The sequence below is a fragment of the Dromiciops gliroides genome, chromosome 2, assembly GCF_019393635.1.
Source record: "Dromiciops gliroides isolate mDroGli1 chromosome 2, mDroGli1.pri, whole genome shotgun sequence".
Taxonomy (NCBI): domain Eukaryota; kingdom Metazoa; phylum Chordata; class Mammalia; order Microbiotheria; family Microbiotheriidae; genus Dromiciops; species Dromiciops gliroides.
Genome location: NC_057862.1, coordinates 370602494 through 370628087, shown reverse-complemented (window position 1 = coordinate 370628087; position 25594 = coordinate 370602494). Strand labels below are relative to the sequence as shown.

General features: G+C 41.6%; 1 protein-coding gene and 1 pseudogene across 1 annotated transcript in view; one reads left to right on the top strand and one right to left on the bottom strand.

Annotated features, from left to right (window-relative positions):
- Positions 1-1102: 1102 nt before the first annotated feature.
- Positions 1103-25522, bottom strand: LOC122738906 (annotated as a pseudogene).
- Positions 25418-25594, top strand: part of TGM2 (transglutaminase 2) — a 61130-nt gene continuing 60953 nt past the window's right edge. The window contains exon 1 of the mRNA XM_043989790.1: positions 25418-25594. Within this exon, the coding sequence (XP_043845725.1) occupies positions 25585-25594 (10 nt within the window). The 5' untranslated portion in view covers positions 25418-25584.

Sequence of the window (25594 nt, the reverse complement as noted above, 5' to 3'; positions counted from 1 at the left end):
GAAGAAAAAGAAATCAATAAGCTCTTTCTTAAATGCCCTCTATATGTCAGATACTGTTAAATGCTTGGGATAGAAAGATAAAAATGAAAATCCATATCCTCAAAAAATAATATAATATGATTTAATGTGACATGGTATGACATGACACGGTATGATATGACATATGACATGACATGATGTGATGTGCTGTAACATGACATGATGTGCTGTAATGTGACATGACGGGATATGTTATAACAGAACAGAAATCTGTATCATTCCTTAAGTACATACAGTACTTAAGTTCTTCAAATCTCCGCCTAATGCAATTTTTACTTAACATGAATTGCCCAGGACTGGTCAAGGAGAAGAGAAGAAGGGAGCAGGGGAGGCAGGAAGGAGGCCCTCTTTTGTGGAAGAAGGGGACCAGCACACAGTTCAGGGGCCAGAGACAGAGAAGTAAGAGCAAGAGGAGGAACACTCCAGGCTAGAGCCAGCCACATGGACCCCTGACTGGAAGGAGAGGAAGAAGGGGGTGGTGGCATAGATAATTGGTACCTGAGTGCTCTGAAGTCAGACACAGGCTTGACAAGATTGTGGGTGGGCAGAGCAGGACAGAGATCTCCTCTTTAGGCTCTGGAGGTCTCAAGCCAAGCCCCCATCCAACTTCTGTTTTCACATGAAGGGATTTTTTAAAATTTATTTTTAGGGTTTTGTTTTGTTTTATGTGGGAAGGTGAGAGGCCGCAGAGCCCAGAGAGGCAGAAGTAGAGAGAGAACACAGTACTGTTCAGTAAAGTTAACAGGTGGGGGATTTGAGAGGGGATGCAGATTTCTTTCAGATTTTTTTGCATAGTCAAATTTGCATACTTCTACATAAAGCAAGAAGGGTCTGTATTTGATAGTGAGCACTTAGGAGTCTTGAATTTCTTCAGTATCTTCTGAGGTGGTGGAAATAAATGGCTGACCTTTGTTTTCAGATTAATTCCAAGTTTAACCCACGTAAACTATTATGGGCAATATCATCATGAAAATTTCAAAATTTGTGAGTACTGACATATGGCAGGAGGAATTTAATTTTTTGTTACAAATAATACAGCACTGGTGTTTTTACTATGCATAAGCTATGCTGCATAAAAAGCAATTGCATTAAATATTAATTCTTCTGGGTCATATTCCATGAACTTTTTGCAAACTTCTATGTCATTCTCTAATCAAGCATCATCAGTAGTTTTCCCATGGTTAATTAAAAAAGGCTTGTACCCATCTAATTAATAAAGATGCCCATCTACATGAAGGAATGCAATGAAATGCAGATCTACTTTTTCATCTATACTTGGTGCCTCAGTCTGACCTTGTGGGCACTCTATTCATAAGTAACCTGAATAACTTCATATTTTTCTGGTCATCTGGCTCTTTCTTCAAGATTCATACTTACCTTTGACCCAGAAATAGCACTACTAGGTCTGTATCCCAAAGAGACCATAAAAAAGGAAAAGGACCCACATGTATAAAAATATTTATAGCTGCTCATTAAAACAACTCTGAGGTGCCACCTAACACCTATAAGATTGGCTAATATGACAAAAAGGGAAAACGATAAATGTTGGAGAAGCTGTGGAAACACTAATGCATTGTTGGTGGAGCTGTGAACTGATCCAATCATTCTGGAGAGCAATTTGGAACTATGCTCAAAGGGCTATGAGACTGTTCATACCCTTTGACCTAGTGCTACCACTGCTAGGTCTGTATCCCAAAGAGATCATAGAAAAGGGAAAAGAATCCACATGTACAAAAATATTTATAGCAGCTCTCTTTGTGGTGGCAAAGAATTGGGAATTGAGGGAATGCCCATCAATTGGGGAATGGCTGAACAAGTTGTGATATATGAATATAATGGAATATTATTGTGCTGTAAGAAACGATGAGCAGAAGGATTTCAGAAAACCTGGAAAGACTTACATGAATTAATGCTGAGTGAAATGAGCAGAACCAAGAGAACACTCTACACAGCCAGTATCAACAACATTTTATGATGATCAACTTTGATAGACTTAACTCTTCTCAGCAATGCAATGATCCAAGACAATGCCAAAAGATTTATGGTGGAAAATGCTCTCCAGATTCAGAAAAAAACTATGGAGTCTGAATGCAGACTGAAGCATACTATTTTCACTTTTGTTGTTGCTCTTTTGCTATTGTTCTTGTTTATTCTTTCTTGTGTTTTTTCCTTTTGTTCTGATTAATGTGGAAATATGTTTAACATGATTGAAATGTATAACCTATATCAAATTCCTTGCTGGCTTTGGGAGGGGAGAAGGAAGGGGGAGGTGGTGGGAGAAAAATGTGGAACTCAAAAATATCTTCACATGTAATTGAGAAAAATTAAAAAGAAAAAGGCATTTTAAAAAAGATTCATACTTAAAGATTCTTCTAAGAACTTTTTCAATATTGTTCCAGATTCAAAATTCATTTAGTCTTTGTTGTTATTAATGGAGTGGATCAGCCCAATTATTCCACAGGCATTACTGATGGTTTGCTTCATAAAATATACTGATTCTATGATGTCTTGTCTTTCTGATTTTATTTTTTCTTCCTCTTCTATTCTTAATACCTCATACTTTTCTGTAATTGGAAAGAGAAGCAATACTGCACAGACTGGTCATGGCACTGTGCTAAGGAGTTCAAGAAATAAATGGCTTCCCTATTTTAAAAAACACCTTCTATCAATGTAATCCTGCTTATACCAAGTGATCTTGGGCCAGTCACTTCCCTTTTCTGAACCTCAGTTTCCTCATCTGTAAATGAAGATGACGATAAACTTTGGTGATCAAAGGTAGTAAAAAATGTTACAAGTCACATAGCAATAAATGGACCACAGACAGCTCAGCTGCCTTAGGACTTGGATCCCTCTAGATCATGAGAAAGACAGGACGGTGGGGAGAACCCAAAGCTCTGCTGTTTGGGGTAGAAATGAAAACATATATTATATGACCCTACATTCTGCTCTTTAGTGAATCAATACTCGAATCAGGTTAAGCAACAGTGAATCCAAATGAATTAATGAGTGAGTGAATTCTGTAAGCATAAAATATAGACCAGTAGTGATCTGTGTGTCTGTAATCTGAGGACCAGAGGGGCAATGTGATGAAGTCAAAAGAACTCTGGATTTCATACCAGAGTTTGACTATATCTCATCACTTTTTCAAACTGTGTGTCTCATTTTCAGTGCTCTAAACATGAAAATCCCACTCTCTGACTATAACTTCTTAGTTATCCTCTTCTGGCTTTACCATGTACTATATCTATGGACTTTGGGCAAACCTTCCTGGGTCTCAGTTTCTTCATCTCTAAAATGGCAGTGTTGGACTGGATGACATATAGGGTCTTTTCCCACTCAAAACTGAAGGTTATGTGAGCCTACACTTCCCTAGCTATACCTAAGAAGGCTCATTTCCAGAATGTTAGGACCCAGCAAATGAATGTTTTGTTTTGTTTTAGCTACAGTACTTCATGAAGAGTGCCTTTTAAGGTATGGAGGAGGGGCAAAGAACTACATTGATGGGATGTGGTTCATACCTACCTAGATGAGATTACAGAATTTTTGATACTGAGTCTCAAAATTCTACATAAATATCGTAGTAATCAGGATAATACACCAAAGATCTATAATTTCATCACTGTCTATGCCTCTCTTTTCTGACTCAGTAAATGGTTTGCTAGATTTACCATAGCTGGAAAGTCCACCACCCATTGGTCAACCTGGTGGTGAGCCTCTTCTCATATAACACACACATTGTCCATCACCAGGCCTAGTCTCAAGGTCTTTCCAAGATTCATAGAACCTAAAGAAAACTTAGGATCATAAATATGAAATGGAAAGTGACTTCAGAAGGGAGCTAGTCCAAACTGCTCATTTTACAGATAAGAAAACTGATGCCTAGAGATGTTAAATAATTTGCCAAAGATCTTACACATGGCAATAGATGAAGGTGGGCTTTGAACTCAAATCTTCTAACTCCAAAGTTACTACTCATTCTACTCAACTGTACTGCCTTCCTATTCTCTGTTGACATAGACTTCAGGAGCCTAGGATTCTTCCTTCCCCCACCCACATTGGAATACTACTTTATGGTTTACAAACCATTTCCCCGGGGCAGCTAGATGTCGCAGTGGATAGAACACCGGCCCAGGAGTCAGGAGTACCTGAGTTTAAATCCGACCTCAGACACTTAACACTTACTGGCTGTGTGACCCTGGGCAAGTCACTTAACCCCAATTGTCTCACAAAACAAACAAACAAACAAACAAAACATTTTCCTCATAGCTATGGTGTAGAGTAAGTAATGATGGTATGTATGATTTGAATGGTTTCTCTGGGGATGGGGATGGGCTGTACAGAACCATCCACACTCCTATCTGATCTTCCTCATGAGCCCAGTTTGAATAGGGTGTCTGACCTGAGATCAACCTGGTATCAGGAGACTTCAGTGAGGAAGGAATTGGTGAGCCTAGCCTCAGTAGTACTGTCTTCTAAAACTGGGAATAACCAGGGCCATGAGTTTTAACTTATTCCCTAGATGATCACCTCCAGCTAAGATGCAGGCATTTTTTTTCTTAATGAGATGACTAAGTGGTGCAGAGACAGCATGCTAAACTTTTTTTTTTAAATACAATTATTTTATTATTTTCCAGTTACATGTAGAAATAATTTCAACATTTGTTTATATAAGATTTCTAATTTCAAATTTTTTCTCCCTACCCCCTCCCCTAGACAACAGGTAATCTGATATAGGTTATATATACATAATAAAATTAAAACATATTTCTGCATTAGTCATGTTATATGAGAAGAATCAGAGCACAAAGGAAAAACCTCAAATCAGAAAACCAACAGCACCAAAAACAAAAGAAATAGTATGGTCTGATCAGCATCCATATTCCACAATTCCTTTTTTTTTTCTGGATTTGGAGAGCCTTTTCCATCATGAGTCCTTTGGAACTATCTTGTACCGTTGGATTGGTGAGAAGAATCTAGTCTATCACAGTTGATCAACACACAATGTTGATAATACTGTGCACAATGTTCTCCTGGTTCTGCTCATCTCACTCATCATCATTTCATGCAAGTCCTTCCAGGTTTCTCTGAACTCCACCTGCTCATCATTTCTTACAGCACAATAGAATTCCATTATATTCATATACCACATTCAGCCATTCCCCAGTTGATGGACATCACCTCAGTTTACAATTCCTTGCCACCACAAAAAGAGCAGCTATAAATATTTTGTACATGCAGGTCCTTTTCCCTTTTTTATAATCTTTTTGGGAAAAAGACCCAAGAATGGTATTGCTGGGTCGAAGGGTATGCACAGCTTTATAGTCCTTTGGGCATAATTCCAAATTGCTCTCCAGAATGGTTGGATCAGTTCACAGCTCCACCGACAGTGGAAGCTGTGGACAAGTTCCACAGCTTCTCCAACATTTATTATTTTCCTTTTTTGTCATATTAGCCAATCTGATCAGTGTCAGGTGGTACCTTAGAGTTGTTTTAATTTGCATCTTTCTAATCAATAGTGATTTAAAGCATTTTTTCATATGGGAATAGATAGCTTTGATTTCTTCATCAGAAAACTGCCTGTTCGGGGGCAGCTAGGTGGCACAGTGGATAAAGCGCCGGCCCTGGATTCAGGAGTACCTGAGTTCAAATCCAGTCTCAGACACCTGACACTTACTAGCTGTGTGACCCTGGGCAAGTCACTTAACCCCCATTGCCCCACAAAAAAAAACCAAAAAAACACAAAACAACAAAAAAAACCTGCCTGTTCATATCCTTTGGCCATTTCTCAATTGGGGAATGACTTGGATTCATATAAATTTGATTTAGTTCCCTATATATTTTAGAAATGAGGCCTTTATAAGAGGTACTGGCTATAAAAATTGTTTCCCAGCTTTCTGCATCCCTTCTAATTTTGGATGCATTGCTTCTATTTGTACAAAGCCTTTTTAATTTAATGTAATCAAAGTCATCCATTTTTCATTTCATAATTTTCTCTATCTCTTGCTTGGTCACAAACTGCTCTCCTTTCCAAAGATTTGAAAGACTATTCTTTTTTCTCCTAATTTACCTATGGTATTGCTTCTTATTTCTAAATCATGTACCCATTTTGACCTTATTTTAGTATAAGTTGTCAGATGTTGGTCTATGCCTAATTTCTGCCATACTATCTTCCAGTTTTCCCAGCAATTTTTTTCAAATACTGAATTCCTATCCCATGAGTTTAACCTCTTCCCTAGATGATCACCTCCAGCTAAGATGCAGGCACTTTTTTTCTTAATGAGATGACTAAGTGGTGCAGAGACAAGCATGCTAGACTTTGATTTTATTTTGTTTTTGTTTTGTTTTTTTGTGAGGCAATGAGGGTTAAGTGACTTGCTCAGGGTCACACAGCTAGTAAGTGTCAAGTGACTGAGGCCGGATTTGAACTCAGGTCTTCCTGAATCCAGGGCTGGTGCTTTATCCACTATGCCACCTAGCTGTCCTTTAAACTTTCTTGGACTTGTTCTTTTCTCATCTACAAAATAAAGATAATAATGGCACTTAACAATAATCCTCACAGAGCTGTCATATCAAATGAAATATATAGTTAAAGAATGTCACAAACCTAAATCGCTATCTAAATGTGAGTTATTATCATTGGGTGTGCTCACTCTCTAGAACAGGCCTCCAACCATGAAGGTTTCTGACACGATGAAATCATCTCAAAATCTACATTGAGATTCTTCCTGAACAATGAAATCATCTAAAAATCTACATTGAGGGGGCAGCTAGGTGGCAGAGTGGATAAAGCACCTGTCCTGGTTTCAGGAGGACCTGAGTTCAAATCCAGCCTCAGACACTTGACACTTACTAGCTGTGTGACCCTGGGCAAGTCACTTAACCCTCATTGCCCGGCTCAAAAAGAAAAATCTACATTGAGACTCTTCTGGGAATCAAGATGGTGGAGTAAGCAGGAAATCTCCTAAACTCTCCCATATTTACCTCCAAACAACTATAAAATAGTGTCCTAAGATGAATTCTGGAACAGCAGAACCAACAAAAAAAGACAGGGTGAAATCATTTTCTAACCAAGACAACTTGGAAGGTCCACAGGAAAGGTCTATCTCAATCAGGTAAAGGGAAAGTGCAGCCCAGGACTGACAGCATCTTGGCCAGCCAGCAGAAGGCCCTACTTTTAATAAGCCAGTAGGAGGCCCTGAGCCCCAGTGAAGGTTGGTGACTCCTTTACAACAGCCTCCCAAAGCCCCTGTGGGGAATCATTCCTACCCCTCCCCCATTCAGCCAACACTAAGGGAGCCACCAAGCCAGACCCCTGTGGCTCTTTGCAGTACCAGTCATCCCCACCTCATTTCAACATCATGAAAACCCCTGCACAGAAGGATGGTCCCCCATGTGCCTCAGCATAGCACTGGGAGAACAACCAGATGCCAACACTAGGCTTTCCCTCCCCACACTCCTGCTATTCCCTGCAGGCCTCAGCACAACATCAGGTGGGCTGTCAGACACCCTCAGAAACACACAACATCAGTCATCCCAGTACTGCACTCCCCCACCTCACCCCCTCCTCTCAGAGCAGCACCAAGACAGCCACCAAATCCACAAGGCCCCAGCATAGCACAAGGGTCCTCCTCAGACTTCAGGGTAGCACCAGCACAGCATCAAACAAACAGCCAGGGCCTTTAACTCTTTCATAAGAAGCTTAGGACAGTACCTTTTCCACTCTAGGAGCAGAGTTTCAACTTTAAAAGTCATGAAATAGGCTGGAAAAGATGCGCAAAAAGCAAACAAAAACAGAACCTGGCTACAGAAAGTTATTATGGAGACAGGGAAGATCAAAACACAAACTCAGAAGATAACAACAATGTCAAGACACCTATATGTAAAACCTGAAAGAAAAATGTTAATTGCTCTCAATCTCAGAAAGACTTCCTGGAAAAACTCAAAAAGGAGTTTAAAAATCAAATAAGAGAAGTAGAATAAAAATAGAAAAAAATGAGAGTAATGAAAGAGATCATGAAAAAAGAGTCAATAGCTTAGAAAAAGAAAGCAATTCCTTAAAAAGCAGAATTGGGCAAATGGAAGCTAATGACTCTATGAGACATCAACAATCAATCAAAAAAATCAAAAGAATGAAAAATAGAAGAACATGTGAAGTATCAAATTAGAAAAACCTGGAAAATAGATCCAGGAGAGATAATTTAAGAATTATTGGCTACTGAAAACCATGAATTAAAAAAGGACTAGACACAATACTTCAAGAAATTATCAAAGAAAACTGTCCTGATATCCTTGAACCAGAGGGGGAAATAGAGATTGAAAGAATCCACTGATCACCTCTGGAAAGAGATCCCCAAAAATGAAAACTCCCAAGAACATTATAGCCAAATTCTAGAACTGCCAGGTCAAGGAGAAAATATTGCAAACAGCCAGAAAAAAACAATTCAAATTCTGGGGAGATAACAATCAAGATTGCAAAGGATTTGGCAGCTTCAACGTTAAAGGATTGAAGGACATGGAATGTGATATTCCAGCAGGCAAAGAATCTGGGACTACAACTAAGAATAATCTACCTGGTGAAATTGAGCATAGTTCTTTAAGGGGGGGAATGGTCAGGCTTTCAAGAAAAAAGACTTTCAAGTTTTTCTGATGAAAAGACCAGAGCTTAACAACAACAAGAAAAAAACTGATCTCAAATTTCAAGACTCAAGAGAAGCATGGGGTAAAATGGAAAGAGGAAACATAAGGGAATCAATAAGGCATTCCTACACAGGAAAGTGATACTTGTAATTCTTAAGAACCATAGGATAATTCGTGCAAATAGAAGAAGTATACATAGACAAAGGGTGAGGGTGTAAGGTGACTTCAAAGAAATGATGTAAAAAACTAAGGATTACATTGGGAGCAGAAAGGAGAGAGAGGTAGAATGAGATAAATTACCTCACATGAAGAAATGCAAAAAACCTATTACAGTGGAAGGGAAATAGAAGGATGGGCATTGCTTGAACATTACTCTCATAAGAATTGAATCAAAGCAGGAATAATATACAAATCAGTTGAGCATAGAAATATACCTTACCCTGCAAGGTAAGTAGGGAGTAAGGGGACAGGAATTAAAAGAAGGGAGAACAAACTGGGTAGGCAGTGTTCAGAAGCAAAACACTGGTGAGGAGGAAAAAATTGAAAGGAGAGAGAGAGAAGGATAAACAGGAGGAAAAATAGGATGGAGGGAAAATACACAGTAAGTAATCATGACTGTGAATGTGATAAGATGAGCTCTCCTATAAGGCAGAAGCAGACAGTGAGATGGATTAAAAACCAGAATCCTACAGTAAGTTGTTTACAAGAAACACACTTTAAGCAGAGAGACACACACAGAGTAAAGGTAAGGGGCTGGAACAGAATCTATTATGCTTCAGCTGAAGTAAAAAAAAAATCAGGGGTAGTAATCTTGATATCAGACAAAGCAAAAGTTAAAATACGTCCAATTAAAAGAAATAGGAAGGAAAATACACCTTACTAAAAAGTACCATAGACAGTGAAGTAATATTAATATTAATATGCACCAAGTGGTACATCATCCAAATTCTTTTTTTTTTTTTTGGTTAGACAATTAGGGTTAAGTGACTTGCCCAGGGTCACACAGCTAGTGAGTGTAAAGTGTCTCTGAGGCCAGATTTAAACTCAGGTCCTCCTGAATCCAGGGCTGGTGTTCTATCCACTGCACCACCTAGCTGCCCCCATCATCCAAATTCTTAAAGAAGTTAAGTGAGTTACAGGAGGAACTAGAAAGCAAACTATACTAGTGTGAGATCTCAACTTTCCCCTCTCAGAACTAGATAAATCTAACCACAAAATAAACAAGAAAGAAGTTAAGGGGATGGATAGAATTTTAGAAAAGCTAGATATGACAGACAGACAGACAGAAGAAAACTGAATGGAGATAGGAAAAAATATACCTTTTTCTCAGCAGTGACACCTATACAAAAACTGCCCATGCATTAGGGCACAAAAACCTCAAAATCAAATGTAGAAAGGCAGAAATATTAAATGCATTCTTTTCAGATCAGAATGTAATAAAATTACATTCAATAAAGGACAGTGGAAAGATTGATTAAAATATAATTGGAAACAAAATATTCTAATCCTAAAGAATTAGTGGGTCAAAGAATAAATCATAGAAATAATCAATAATTTCACTAAAGAAAATGACAACAATGAGACAACTTACCAAAATTTATGGGATGCAGCCAAAGCAGTTCTTAGGGGAAATTTTATTTAGTCCCAAACTCTCATTTTACAAAAGATTAAATTAATGTCAGAAGAAGGAAATCACTTGCCTTGAGTTTATACACTGAGTGGATGGCAGATCTCCAGGCTGAAGCTGGGGGAATTGATACTGACTACAGTAAGGCTGGTAACTCCTTCCACCATACTGTGTGAATGAAAAAGACAACAGAATGAACATCTTTCCTGGTATGTCACATACATCAAATTACCATCTCTGTGACTTCTAAGATCAAAAGTCCCTTCCCTGGGCACCATCTCCCTATATGTATGGTTTTTCCCTATCAGATACTCAGGCAGGTAGGTGGCTCCATGGATAGACCACTGGGCTGAGAATCAGGAAGACATTCAAATCTGGCCTCAGACATTTACTAGCTGTGTGACTCTGGTCACTTAACTCCTGTTTGTCTCAGTCTTCTCATCTGTAAAATGGAGACAATAATAGAATCCAACCTCCAGGGTTATTGAAAGGATCAAATGAGATGATAACCATGAAGTACTTAGCACAATGCCTGTTAAGAGCTATATAAATGTTGGCTCTTTATTATTAGATATAACCTCCTTGAGGACAGGGACTCTTTTTTATATTTGTATCCTTGGTACTTTTTCATTCATTCATTTCCTATTCTGGTTCAGATGGAAACTCCCAATGGCCAGGGATCTGCACTGTTTCACAAGAGTCTATTTCACAATCACAGCATCTCAGAGCTAGATGGGGACCTATAGAGATGTGTGTAGGCTCCCACTGAAGGTTTTCAGTAAAGGGGAAACTACCATCTTCCGAGGCAGCCCATTCCTTTTATGAACAGCCCTGAATTGTTCCTGACATCATACAAAAATCTGCCTCAGCAAGTACCACGCACTGTTGCTAATTCTGTCCTCTGGGGCTAAATCAGACCACTTAATTCCTCCTCTGCATGATGGAACTTCAAAGACTTGAAGACAGCAATCACATGCACCCTCAGTCTACAAATGGCTTGGGGTCCACTGGTTCCCTCATCAGGTCCAGATGCAAACCAGCGCCAAAAGAAGAGTTTGTGTGCCACCCTCTGCCTCCTCTTTCTTCAGTGCCCCTCCTTCTAGTAGCATCTCCAGTCCTGGACTCCCCCACATGCCCTGTGACTTCATGCTGCATCCCTGGGACCTGGGAGTCTCCAGACGGGCTCTGACCAAATGTGGCATTTCTGTTGTGCCCATGACTCAATGTAAGATGGGGAAATTTTTAGAAAATCATCAAAATCTCTCCCCTAACTCCATCATTTACCATAATGGTAATGACAATAATACCTCTAACTTAGCTAGGCACAAAAACTGCCTTGGGAGGCTGGCTCTTCTCAATCTGCTTCCCATCTGTTATCTCACTGACTCTACATAACAGTTCTGGGAGGGAGAGTCCCCATTTTACAGGTAGGTACACTAAGACTCCTAGAGGGAAAGATCATACAGTCAATAAATAGCCAAGATGGAAATCAAACCCAGTTGTTCTGCACACACCCAAGAGAGAAGAAGTGACTTGCTCACAGTCAAAGAACAAGAAAGAGTGGCCCTCAGTCTATACGGCATGAAACCACCTTGGATAGGGACAGGACATCAAACACTGTTTTCAGGCAGCTATGTAGGTATGGTGGGCAGATAGACCCACATTAACAACCCTGGGGACTAGAATCCTGAGGGAAGATGACCAGAATTGCAAACCAGAGCAATGACATCACCTATTGAGCACCTTTGGTGTATACATTTTTGTGTTTGAATGATAGAAAGGGTTTAGATCAAGGAGAATTTTGGTCCGCAGACCTTGCCTTTTATTGGTCCTGTGAATTGTGTGGACTATGCAGGTTTCCCAGAAGAAAGATTTCAATTGATCTTCAATTCTTTTCCCTTCTGGTGAGCCAAGCAGGTACTGTAAGTGTGAAACAGAGTACAGGTCCTTGGGAAGGTGGGGCTCTCCAGAAGGAAGATTTGCCTGGATTTCCCTGCCAGGAGGTAAGGAGTCACATCATGGGCTTCAAACAAGTTCAGTGATGAGAGCTGGAAGGGACCTTAGAGGTCATCATATCCACCCCTTTCATCTCACTGATAAGAAAACTGAAACCCAGAGAGCTTACAGGGCTTCCCCCAAATATTCAGCTAGTGAATATCTGAGATGGGATTTGAATTCAAGTAATATGATGAGTCAAAGGGTTAGGACCCACAGACCCTGAGCACTTTCCTCCTGTGGGAGGCCTCAACCCTACCCTGGTGCCAGGGCACATAGAGAGACAGGGCAGAAGAGAGCAGGAAAGCTGGATCAGCCCTTTGTGTTTATACCATATTTTGTCAGGCAGATTTCAAATGTGAAATCCAGGTGTCAGGCACTGCTGAGGGGCTCAGGAGCCACACAGAAAAGGGACCTCAAGTGGTCTTTGATATGACTTCTTCCCTCTTGCTCAGAGGTCCAGACAGCCTGCCTCTAGCCCCTTCATAGCATAGGGTCACAGAGAAGGTAGGGGGATAGAATGAAAAGTCTATTGGGCTTGGAGTCAGCAATCCTGATTTCAAGTCCCAACTCTGCTATTGAGCCTTGGGGAAGTCTCTTCCTCTCTCAGAGCCTCATGGTCCTCCTTTGTAAATAGAGAGGGTTTGCCTAGATAGTCTTTTTTTTTTTTTAGTGAGGCAATGGGGGTTAAGTGACTTGCCCAGGGTCACACAGCTAGTAAGTGTTAAGTGTCTGAGGCCGGATTTGAACTCAGGTACTCCTGACTCCAGGGCCGGTGCTCTATCCACTGCGCCATCTAGCTGCCCCCTAGATAGTCTTTAAAGTTCCATACTGATATCCAATATTCTAAGGACCCATTCAGCTGAGAGGGCCCCTCTCTTGAAGGATTTGGCAGATAGGAGGGGAACTTGGAGACATCAATCTTAAGAAAAAGGAAAAATGAAGTCATATTTACTATAAAAATGTAGGAGAGAAGGTATAAGAAGAGAATTTAGAGAACATGTCCCCTTTGGTATGGCCAATGGAGAGAGACACTCCCTTGCTTGTAGGGTCCAATCCTTTGGCCAGAGAAGGGTAGGGTCAATCCACTGCTGGGCTGGATCTCTCATGGCTGTGTTGGTGGGTTTGGCTAGCCACACACTCCAGTACGGACACTGGCTCCGGCTCAGAAATTTCTGGTGGCTCACCATTACAACCTTTCAAAGCTCACAAGCTCACAGCCATCTCCAAAACTCTTTTACCTAAGGCAACAACATAGACAGAAGCAACAGCAGGGTGTTAATGCCACATAACAACAGTCTTGATGGGGAAATGAAGTTCCAGGAGAGAGTCCCTCTCTCTCCACTGGGAGACTTATAGCAGTCCTTCCCCACCCCCCTCCAATGCAACCAAGCACGTTAGAAGGAGAGGCTCATTTTGGTGGGTATCTTTTGAATGCAATCCAATTCCAACTCAGAAGCCAATCAAAAGTCCCTTTCTTCATTCACCATGTGCTTACCAGAGCAGGATCAGTTACCAAATGAGACATCAATATTTTATGATGTGTGAATGTGGTTCTTTCAGGAGTTGAGGAACGTCAGTGGTAGGCATTTTCTGGAGAAGGAAGGCTTCCTTCAAACCATACCATACCCATCTACTCTGGCCTATTTATAAGACTAGAATCAAAACCAGGATCATAGGACCATAGATTTAGGACTGAAAGGGACCTTTGAAGTAATTTAAACTAATCCCCTCATTTTATAGATTAGGAAATGAGGTCCAGAGAGGTTAAGCCATTTGCCCAAGGTAATATAGGCAGTAAATAAAATAGCAAATACAACCAAAGTCTACTATTTCCTCAGACTTTTAATGTTCTCTGGAAGAGGACAAACCCATAAGCGGGGGGAATGTCTACTTGGACTTTAGGAGCAGTCTAGAAGGTCATTCAAGAAGACTGGAGGGTCAAGAACAAGGGACCTGATAGACAGATCAAATCAAGAAACAAGCCCCTCCATTTCTCTTTGACTCAGTTTCCCTACCTGTTAAATGCAGATAATAATCCCTGCCCAATCTTCTTCATATGGCTATCAGGAAGATCATGGGAATAATGTGTGGGTATGCTTTAGAAAGATTTATATATTTATTTATATTTTATGTATAAGGGATTGTTATAATTATTTTAACTGGAAGTTCCCTTAGAAATTTTTGGCTCTGACCCTTGCTTAGTGTGTGACCTGAGCCTCAGTCTTCCTATCAGTAAAATGGGCATAATAACCCTTGCCTTTCCCATCTCTCAGGGTCATGATGAAGAAAATGCCTTGTAAACTTTAAAGTATTGTAGAAATGACACGTGTAATTATCCTTCCCTTTTTCTTCCTCTGTCACTTCCTTCAAATACAGACTTGGCCAGACTTTTTTCCTCCCTGTAAAGTTCAACAGGGAGATGGCTTACCTCTTTTCCAGAAAGAATTACTAAAATTCGGTTTATCATTTCCTTTCCTGAAACCAGCTCATCTTCCTGACTTCCCTATTTCTATCAACAGGGTTTTGTAGTTGTAAAATATATTCATAAACGTAGGGTAATGTTAGGGTGTTTTGACTCCTTTCTCATCCTCTTTCTCATTCTGCACATCAAAGTTTGGTTAATTTTATCTATATGCTACTGAACACATGTTCTCTGGTCCCATAGAAGCTCCCTAACATCACCTCTCCCTTAACTCTGTTTATAAATGGCCTTCTTCCTGGCCTCCCTGCTTCCAGAAGTTCATCTGTCCAAGTCATCTTGCAAATGCTTCCCCAGTCATCTTCCTGGAACTGAACTTGGATCACTTGTGGTATTTCAGGGCAGCTACGTAAGCCAGGGGTCAGGAAGATCTGAATTCAAATCTAGCCTCAGACACTTCTTTGAAGTCATTTAACCATAGAATAGAAATCATAATAATAGCACCAACTTCACAGGATTGTTGGGAGGTTCAAATAAGTTATTTGTAAAGTGCTTACCACAGTGCCTAGCACATAGTAGGTACTTGATAAATACTTATTTCCTTCCTCTCTGGGGTACATTTAAAAGAGGACTGATTTTGGAATCAAAAGACTTTGGGGGAGCAGCTAGGTGGCGCAGTGGATGGAGCACCGGCCTTGGAGTCAGGAGTACCTGAGTTCAAATCCGGCCTCACTTAACACACACTTACTAGCTGTGTGACCCTGGGCAAGTCACTTAACCCCAACTGCCTCACTAAAAAAAAAAAAAATTGGGGGGGGTTGTATCCTGGCTTTTCCCATAATTGTGGCCTTGGGAAAGATACCTGCTCCACTATACAAGGTACAACTTTCACTCTAGGAGGGTGAACAATACCTTTTACATCTCCGGAATTTAGCTTCTACATCTGTAAAAGTCAGGCTAGATAATCTGTTTGGTCCCTGCCAGCTCTAAATCCAATGATCCTATTTTCCCCAGTTCAGAAATCTTCAGTGGCTCCCCATTACCTATTGTAGAATCCCTAACTACTTACCCTGGCATTCAAAGCCTTCCATAATCTAGATCCTGATTAACAAAGAAAGAGAAAACAGATACAAATGTACTTAAAATAGTTTTACCAGCTTTTATGTGGTAGCAAAGAACTGGAGGCTAAAGGAGTACCCATTGACTGGAGAATGGCTGAATAAATTATGGTAAATAAATGGGATGGAATATTATTGTTCTGTAGAAAATAATGAAGGGATGGTTTGGGGGAAACCTGGGAAGACTTTTATGAACTGATGTAGAATGAAATGTGAAGAATCAGGAGAACAATTTATACAGTATCATTGTAAAGACACTGATGAAGGCAACAACTAATCACGATTCCAGAGAACCCGTGATAAAACAGACTACCTACCTCCTGGCAGAAAAGAGATGGACTCGAGGTACATATTAAAACATTTTGGGGGGACATGGCCAATAGAGGAATTAGTTTTGCTTGACTATGCATATTTGTTACAAGGAATGATGATTTCTTTTTCTTTTGTCCAACAGGGGAAGGCAAGAGGGAAAGAAAATCATTGGAAAAAAAGTAAATTTAAAATAAAAAGAAAGCAGCTAAAAGAACTTTTGATCTAGTCCGATTATCTCATTTTACAGATAAGGAAACTGAGGCTTGAGTTAAGTAGTTTCCCGAGCTAGTCAATTGAAGAGCTAGAATTCAAACATAGGTTTCCTGCCTCAGAGACCAATGCTCTTTGCAGGGGCACTTCCCACTGTACCGCTCTGCCTTTCCATTTCTAATAATCTAACAGGGGATATGAGACATGTACACAAACAACTATAGCCCAAGGAACACTGTGACATGTGGATAGGAGAATAAATCATTCCAAGAGTTAGGAGAAAGAATACTTCATTCCAGCTGGGGGAAATCAGGAAGGCTTCCTGGAAAAGGTGACCCTCAAATTGTGCTTTGGAGGACAGAGAGGATTTTAACCAGTAGCTATAGAGTATTCCAGGCAAAAATATCAACATAATCAAAAGTAGATCAGGATGGAAAAGTAGAAAAGGACTTAAGAAAAGAGTGATGAATTCAGTTTGGCCCAACTATAGGTGGTATGAAGGGCCATGAGGTTGAAATCAGAAAGCAGAAGTAGTGTGTGGAGAGCCTTAAATGCCAGGTGAAGGAGTTGTATGTGTCACTACTCTAGGCTGCTCAAGACAGACTGGTAGGTCCTAATAAGTGAGGAACATGGCACAGAACTGAGGGGTTCATCTACTCCACAGAGTGCAGCCTTGGCCAAAGATGAAAACAAGAAGAAACTCATAACTCAGGTTGGACAGAATAGAAAGATTGCCTCCTCCCAAGCCACACTCTTCAAAATGCTAGTCTAACTAAAACCACACAAAAACCTCATGATTCCTGAGTGAGGGAGGCAAGACAGGAATCCTTATATGCATTTTGGAGATGAGGAAAATGGGGCACATGACATCTGGGGCTGTGTGTTTCATTCTGGATGATGTATTTTAGAAAAGACCTTGACAAACTGGTGTACATGCCCTTTAAGTTTTTAAGAAATTGCATAAAACAATTTGCTTTGTGTCTTCTTTGAATCCTATTACCCAGGTCTGACTTAATCCTAAACATACAGATATTGACTCTTCTGTGGAATTTAGCAAATTCATTGTAAATACTGTGTTTTCTTAATTTTGCCACCTCCAAACTGCAGTCTGAGGCTAGGGGTACAGATAACAGGGAAGTGACTCATTCAGGAAATGGAAGCCATTAGCCTCAGTCTCTTCCATGAACCTAACATTTTCTAAGGTTAAGAACATTATTACAATATATTTCTCTGTCTTCCCTTCTTCAGGCCCTACTTCTCTAGTGGGGGCACTAAGAAATAAGAATGAATTAACAAGTATTTATTAAGCACCTACTAAATGTCATAAACTGTTGGGCACTGGGAATCCCAAGACAAAAATGAAATGGACCCTGCCTTCAAAGAGCTAATATTCCGTAAGAAGAGACAACATGTACACCTATTTTGTTGGGTTTTAGTCATTTCAGTCGTGTCCAACTCTTTTTGACCCTCTTTGGGGTTTTCTTGGAAGACACTGGAATGGTTTGCCATTTCCTTCTCCAGCTCATTTTGCAGATGTAGAAACTAAGGCAATAGAGTAAAGTGACTTGCCCAGGGTCACACAGCTAGTATTTGAGGTTGGTTGACTCTAAGTCCAGTGCTCTTTCCACAGCACCACCTAACTGCTCATGTACATCTATAAATATATACAAAATAACACAATTGTGGGGAGGGAAACCCTCGTAGGTGGGAACAGAAAAGATCTCACATAGGTGCTGAGTTTTGAGCTAAGCTTTGAAGAAAACTAGGTGTTCTAAGGGGCAGAGGTAAGGAAAGAAGCACGTGGGTCAGACTGGGCACAGACGAGGAGGGAGATGACATGAGGTGTGTGTGAGGAAAAGCAAGAAGGCCAGTATGTCTAGCTTAAAAGAGGAGTAACATATAATAAGGCTGGAAAGGTCATTTAGATAAAATTTTTTCCTCTCCATTATCTCATTTAATCTTCACAACTGCACCTGTAAGGGAGTCGGGGCATTTTATCTCCATTTGACAGAGGAAGAAACTGAAGCTCAGAGAAGAAAGTGAGTTGGCTAGGTCAAAGGGTATATAAATGTTTGATGGGGGCAGTGAGGTGGTACAGTGGATAGAGCACCTGCCCTGGATTCAGGAGGACCTGAGTTCAAATCTGGCCTCAGACACTTGACACTTACTAGCTGTGTGACCCTGGGCAAGTACTTAACCCCGATTGCACTGGGGGAAAAAGTTATTCTTAAATGTTTGATTACTGACTGTTATGAGAAGCAGCTAGGTGGATAAAGTGCTGGACCTAAAGTCCAAAAGATCTGAGTTCAAATCCAACCTCAGCTACTTATTAGCTGTGTGACCTTGGCAAGTTAACTTCTTTCTGCCTCAGTTTCTTCATCAGCATCTACCTGCAGGGCCTATTGCAAGGACTAAGTGAGATAAGATTTATAGAGATCTTTGCAAACTTTAAAGCACTGTATACTAGGTATTATTATTATTATTAATAATGAAAAAAGCACTAGATTTGAAGTCAGAGGATGTGGGTTTTAATCCCTGCATTGCTAGTTAGGACCTCTGTGACCATGGGCAAATCTTTTTCTCTCTATGAACCTCAGTTTCTTCATCTATAAAATGATATGATAGTAGAACTCAATGATCTTTAAAGTCTCTTTGTCATTATCGTTTTTTAGTCACATATGACTCTTCATGACCCCATTTGGGGTTTCTTGGCAAAGACACAGGAGTGGTTTGTCATTTCCTTCCCCGGTTTATTTTACAGATGACAAAAGTGGGTTAGGTGACTTGCCAAGGGTCACACAGCTAATAAGTGTCTGAGGCCAGATTTGAACTCAGAAAAATGTATCTCCTCTCTCAAAGCCCAGCATTCTGTGCACTGTGTTACCTACCTGTACTTTAAGCTTCTCCTAAATCTACAATTCCATGGCCCCTTTCCAGCATAACAGCTTTTCAAATACGTGAAGAAGGTAATTATCATAACCTTATTTTACAGAAAAGGAAATTGAGTAAGTTCCAGGGAGCTACAATGACTTCGTCATTGTCACATATCAGATAGTAACTGTCGTAGCCAAATCTAGAACCCAGATCTCCTGACATCAGTGAGGTGACATTAGGGAAGGGACTTCCACCTAGGCTTTGTCTGTGTTCATGTACCACTTGCTCAAAATCTCACGGGAAGGCAGCGGCCAAAGCCAGAGGACAATCCAGGCCTCCTGTCTTCCAGGTCCATGGTTTGCTCCCACCCCTATCCTTATCCCCTCAACAAACAGGTGACCTCATGATGGGAGAGGGAGGCAGGCCTCTAAGCAATCATGGAACACAGCTGAATACACTTGTCTCAGGCAAACACTAACGTTCTGGGGTTTTATGAGCCCCCTCTATTCTGAGCCCACAAATGCTGTGGTTACTTTATGAGAAATCCAGAATGTGCTGGGGGAGGGATGTGGTTTGGCTCTCTCACTCTGGAAGTAAAGCCACTGGCCAGGATCCAGATTCATACATGTGGGGTCCGCCTGAGACGGATCTTATATTATGTCATATCCGGGAACTACAGTTTATTTGTGGCAAAACCTGGAACAATTATTTTTAAATGAATTCCAGGGACGTAGGCCAAAAATTTCCCGGGGTGGGGTGAGTGACTTTGTGGTATACCTATCCAGTGACATTTACTAATTGCAAAAAAAGAAAACGAAAGTTTACAAAGCTTTTGCCCAAGGAAGAACTGAGTCTGAAGTCAAAGGACGTGGGTCCTTTTGCTTGCTGCCTGTGTGAATCTGAAAGACTCATCTTCCTGAGTTCAAATCTGGCCTCAGACACTTACTAGTTGGGTGACCCTGGGGAAGTCACTTGAACCTCTTTGCCTCAGTTTCCTTATCTGCCAAATGAGATGGAGAAGAAAATGGCAAGCCATTCCAGTCTCTTTGCCCAGAAAACCCAAATGGAGTCACAAAGAGTCACATATGACTGAAACAACTGAATAAATGGTTCCTATAGATGCTTACCTTCTGCTCTCGCCCTGCCTAAGGTCTCAGGAGTGGTAAGTCACTGAGAAGGGACTGATAGGACATCCCCCGGCTGGAGACAAGCAGACATCCAGGTGCCCAAAGCAGAGCTAGTCCTTGGCAAAATCAGTAGCTCTGGGTTTGAGTCTCCAGTGTCTAATCCATAAACTATGAGACCTTGCAAGTCAGGACCTTTCTGGGCCTCAGTTTTCTCACATGTAAAATGAAGGGGTTGGATCATGAAAGCTCCTTCCGTCTCTAACTTTCTGTGATCTATGTTCTATTATCCATATCCCTTTTAGCACAAATATTCTATGTTCTAATGTTCCTTCCAGTTCTGAAAGTCTAAGGCCCTTCTACCTCTGACATTCCATGTTGCAAGGACTCTTCTAATCCTGACTCTGTTGTCTCATTTTTGTTCTGAGGCATTGCAGTTCTGCTCTTTTATTAAGTTATAAATGCAAAAAAAGGTATCATCTCACCTCTCTGTGTCCCTCTCCCCCTTCCTCCCCATTCTCATCGTTCTCCCCATTCCAGGTAACTCTCTACTCTTTTTATTCCTGTCTTAGCATTAATCGAAAACTAAGCAATCTGAGTTCAGATCCCCAGCTCTGACACTTACTACCTATGTAGCCCTGGTAGTCACTTCAGCTTTATAAGACTCAGTTTCCTCTTCTATAGAAATATGGATGGATGGATGAAAAATCAAGGAAGAAATATAAGGCATCAATATGATTTTGTCAGTAAATATCTAGGATGTTAGGTGATAACAGAAAAGTACCATGGTTACCTAAGCTGAAATGCCAACGTGTCATGCATGACAACTGTCCCTCCCCTGTTTCTCCCCCATGTATATTTTATTATGGGACTCTATCTTAACATGATGAGATGTACCGCTGGAAAGAACATTGGAGATCGTCTACTCCAACCCCCCATTCTACAGACGAGGAAACAAAGTCCAGTTCATATAAGCAGTACATAGCAAAGCCGTGATTACAACTATACCACACAGCTTCTCAAGGCACCACATCCCCACCCTCATCCTGGTCAAAAAACTCTTCTAAACTGGAAACAATGGTGGAGTAACAGGTAACCACAGTCAACAGGCTGTTGTTTGGAAGCAAAAGGAAGCAGGCACTTTAACTCCTTATGCTGGTTTTGTCCCTGCCCTATACCAAACCACTGGACAGTGAAAAGATAAATTTACTCCCTTGAGTCACCCCAAAGATTGGGCACTCTTATGCAGGTTGCAGACTGACATGCAGTCTGCACAGATATTAGACTACATAAGTCTTGAGTACCTACTATGTGCCCCACCCTATGCTAAACTCCATACAAAGGCTGCCTCAAAATTATTTAGCCCCATTTCCCCCACCTCCAGTGTTGCTGGGAGCTAAGTGGCCCAGCATCTTGAAAACCTAATGATGTGGAATAAGAAGAACACAAAATTTGGAGTCAGAGGACGTAGGTTCAAATACCAACTCTGCTACCCACTCCCCCTGGGACCTTGACCAAATTCCTTCCCTTGTATGGGCCTCACTTCCCTCCTCCATAAAATAAGGAGCCAGTCATCTGTATCACAGACCTTTTTGGGAGTCTGGCAAAAACTATGGACCCCTTCTCAGAATGATGTTTTTTAAATGATTGAAATTTAAAAAAACATGCCTTTACAAAAGAAACTGATTATGTTAAAATAAAACAAGTCCACAGAACCCAGGCTGAGGATTGCTTGATTAAATGATCTCTAAAGTCCATTCTGGGATCCTTTTACTTCCAGCTGGGCCTTTGGGAGAAGGATCAGCCCTAAGCACATTTTATCATTTGGGAAGGAGGCATTAGGGTACATTGGAAAGGGTACTGATTCTGGAGTCAGAGCTTCTCAGTTCCTGATCCAGTCTCTGATACTTAGAGCCTGTATGACCTTAGGCCTCGGTTTCCTCCTCTGTAAAATGAACGGGTTGGACTAGATGGTCCATTTCAGGTCAGATCCAAGATACTGTGACCTTAGTACTTCATGAATACCACCACCCTCAATTTTTACCCAGTTCCCTCTGAACTCTCCTCTCTTTACCCCATCACAGCCTATCCTCAGTGGAAGTGGGAATGTGTTTCCCTTGCCCAGGGTCTGCATTCCAGCATCCTCTTCTCTGATTTGGAGTGAAGGACGACAAAGGAGAGAGGAGGTGAAGGACTCTGACTCCTGGTAGAATAATTGCTATGATCACACCAAGGTCGCTGCCTTTTTCTACAATTCGAAATAAAATGTGATAAGATTACAAGAGGTTTCAAAGTGATTTGTAAGACCCACAGATGGAAAACTCATTTGCAAACATTCTAATCACAGGGAAATAGGCTGGGGTAGGGAAATGATTCTGATGACCTGGATGAATTCCTTCGGTTTTGTAGAGAGAGTTTCTCCAGAATCTTGGGTAAATGCTTGGGCTTTGACTTTCTTGCTCTGACCTATTCCCACTGATGATGAGGTGAAGTAAAAAATAGAATTCATTCATTTAGAAAACATTTATTAAGCACTTAATGTGTACACAAACCTGGGTTAGATGAAGAGGAAGAGACCGAGATGAAACTAGAAACAGTCCCTAGTCTCAGAGAACTCAAGGGAGTCCAGAAGGGAGAATGAGACATGAGCACAACAAGTAGTTATAATACAAATTAGACAAGAAGCATCCTCCACTCGTGTAACTTCTCTGAAGCCTCAGTTAAGAGGTAGGGGTGATGCTGGACTCTCCAAGGCTAATCCAGGAAAATGAGAATTCTCAAAGGTGTAAAGCTGTAAAGGCATGGAGTACAGAACCTCAATAAACTGTGTCTGTCATTAGTATACAGGTAGAGCTAAGTGTTGCAAGGCTCATCGTCAGGTTGTTTGCTGGGTGAGCAATACTTTGAGCCACAGAAAGTATCATCTATTAAGTTGTAGAAGGGTTATAGTCTGCTTCATTGGAAGGAGCATCCACATGGATGAAGTGCTAAAAAGGGTTCCAAGAAGAAGAGATTCTTTCCTGCTTGAAATAGGGGGAGAACATCAGGGAAAGCTCTTTGGAGTACATTGCTTTGAGGATGCAAATGATGAATAAGAAACAATCCCTGTCCTCATGAATTTACAGACTCATGAAAATTTGGGTGGTGGAAATGGGACATGAATCCTCCAACCCCTCCATTTTACAAATAAAGGAAACTGAGGCTCAGAGAGTAAATGCCCAATGTAATTAATGCCAGAGGCAAAATTGGAGCCCAAATCCTCTACCTCTAAATCCAGAGCTTTTCCCACAGCACTAAAAAAAATGCTAAATAAAAAAACAAGACAAATTATGATCATTTCCTGCTCTAAATCTCATGACCCAAAATAGAGTCCCATAATAAAATAATACAAATTAAAGTAGGTTAAGGGTTGGCTGAGGGATATGAGTAAAGAGCTTTGAGAGTTCTGAGACAGTGAAAATTCCTATGGTGGATGAGGAGGAGTTTGAATCCTGGCTATGCTACTTACTAGCTGTATGGCCTCGAGCATACTGAGTCTCAGTTTCCTTCTCTGTAAAAATGAAATTAGGGGCAGCTAGGTGGCGCAGTGGATAAAGCACCGGCCCTGGAGTCAGGAGTACCTGAGTTCAAATCTGGCCTCAAACATTTGACACTTACTAGCTGTGTGACCCTGGGCAAGTCACTTAACCCCAATTGCCTCACTAAAAAAAAAAATAATAATAATAATGAAATTATTCCTTTTATCAAAGGCAGCTGGGGCATTGTAGGCTGACTTCACAATGTGCTTGTAGCTGGCCCTGGAGGGTATGCTGCAACTTGGCAGAGTGTATTGCTCAGTTTACCCCCCCTTGAGAAAGCATTTTTGCAAGCTTTCAAGCACTAGAAAACTGTCAGCTACTATTATTTCAGAGGGTTCTCCAGTTTTCATTCCTCCTCACAAAACCTGAGGTAGCTACGTTATGCCCATTTTACAGATGGTAAAACTGAGGTGCAGAACAGGGACATGACTTGCCCAAAGTCACAGTCAGTTGGTGACAAAGCCAGGCTGATCCTAGGTCTCCTGATGCCTGGTCCAGTAGCATCTCCACTCACTCTACAGCCCCAAGTGAGCAGCACGGACCTGGACCCACACACCACCCCTCTGACTTCAAATACATTCAGTCCACAGGAGTAGGCAAGACCAGCATTCGACCGAAGGACTTTTTTTTTTTTAAGTCAGAAAATAAGAACTGACCTGTCGCTAAACCAGCTGACTTCTCGGAATAGCTCAAAGCCTGGAGCTAGGGGTACAATCACATTGTGGGGGCTCTATTTGTAAACGCAGGGAGGCGCAAGTTTCACGTCTTGCTGAGCCGCCCACAGCATTCTGCCTTGCACAGCTTCCTAACAAGGCGATAATTGAGGTCTGAGCCCCAACTCTCTGACGGCAGGAGGAAGAAGAGTCCTCCGGAGAGGTCAAGCGTCCTTTCCTTATTCCCTCCCTCCGAGTTCATCCTTTCCCTAATCCATTCTCCCCATCCCCAAGCCGTAGGAGTCATCCAGAGCCAGCACCGCACGGAGAGCACCCACATTTTGCGGGAGTGTTTGGCCATTTTATTGAATCATAGGTCACAGCTAAAAGGAGCCTTAGAGGCAACCTAGTTCAAGCCCTTCGTTCTACAGATGGGGAAACTGAGGTTTAGGGAGATGAAGTCCCTTGCCTAAGGTTGCACAGCGAACGGCATAATCGAGATTCAAATTCAGGTCTATGGACCTGAATCTCAGGCTTTTGACACTACAGCGTGCTCCAGGGACCCAGAGAGGGGACCGGGGCGGGGGTCGGTCTGAGACCATTCTTTGGGGTCCGACCGGGGAAGTGGCGGGAGTAAGAGCGCCCGGAAAGGGCGGGAGGAGGGGGCTTCCTAGATTGGGAAACTTTCCTGGAAGCCCTCGGCCTCCACTTGGCCTTGGAGAGGTGGGTGTGGTTTCTACTCTGTCCCCCTCCCTCTCGGACTTGGGCCTTTCCCAGACAGCCTTACGTCCCACCTCTGGAGGGTGTTGGGGGAGGGAGGCTCGGTCTCCCGCCAGCCCGCCAGGGGTATAAATGTGCTGTCCGGGACAGCTCAGACAGCCGCTGGCTTCTTTTGCCCGCTGCCGCTGCCGCCGCCGCCGCCCGTGGGTGCATCCCGAAGCGCGTGTTAGCCCGCTCCCAGACGACTCCCCGAGGAGCTCCGAAGAACCAAGAACATGGCCAAGC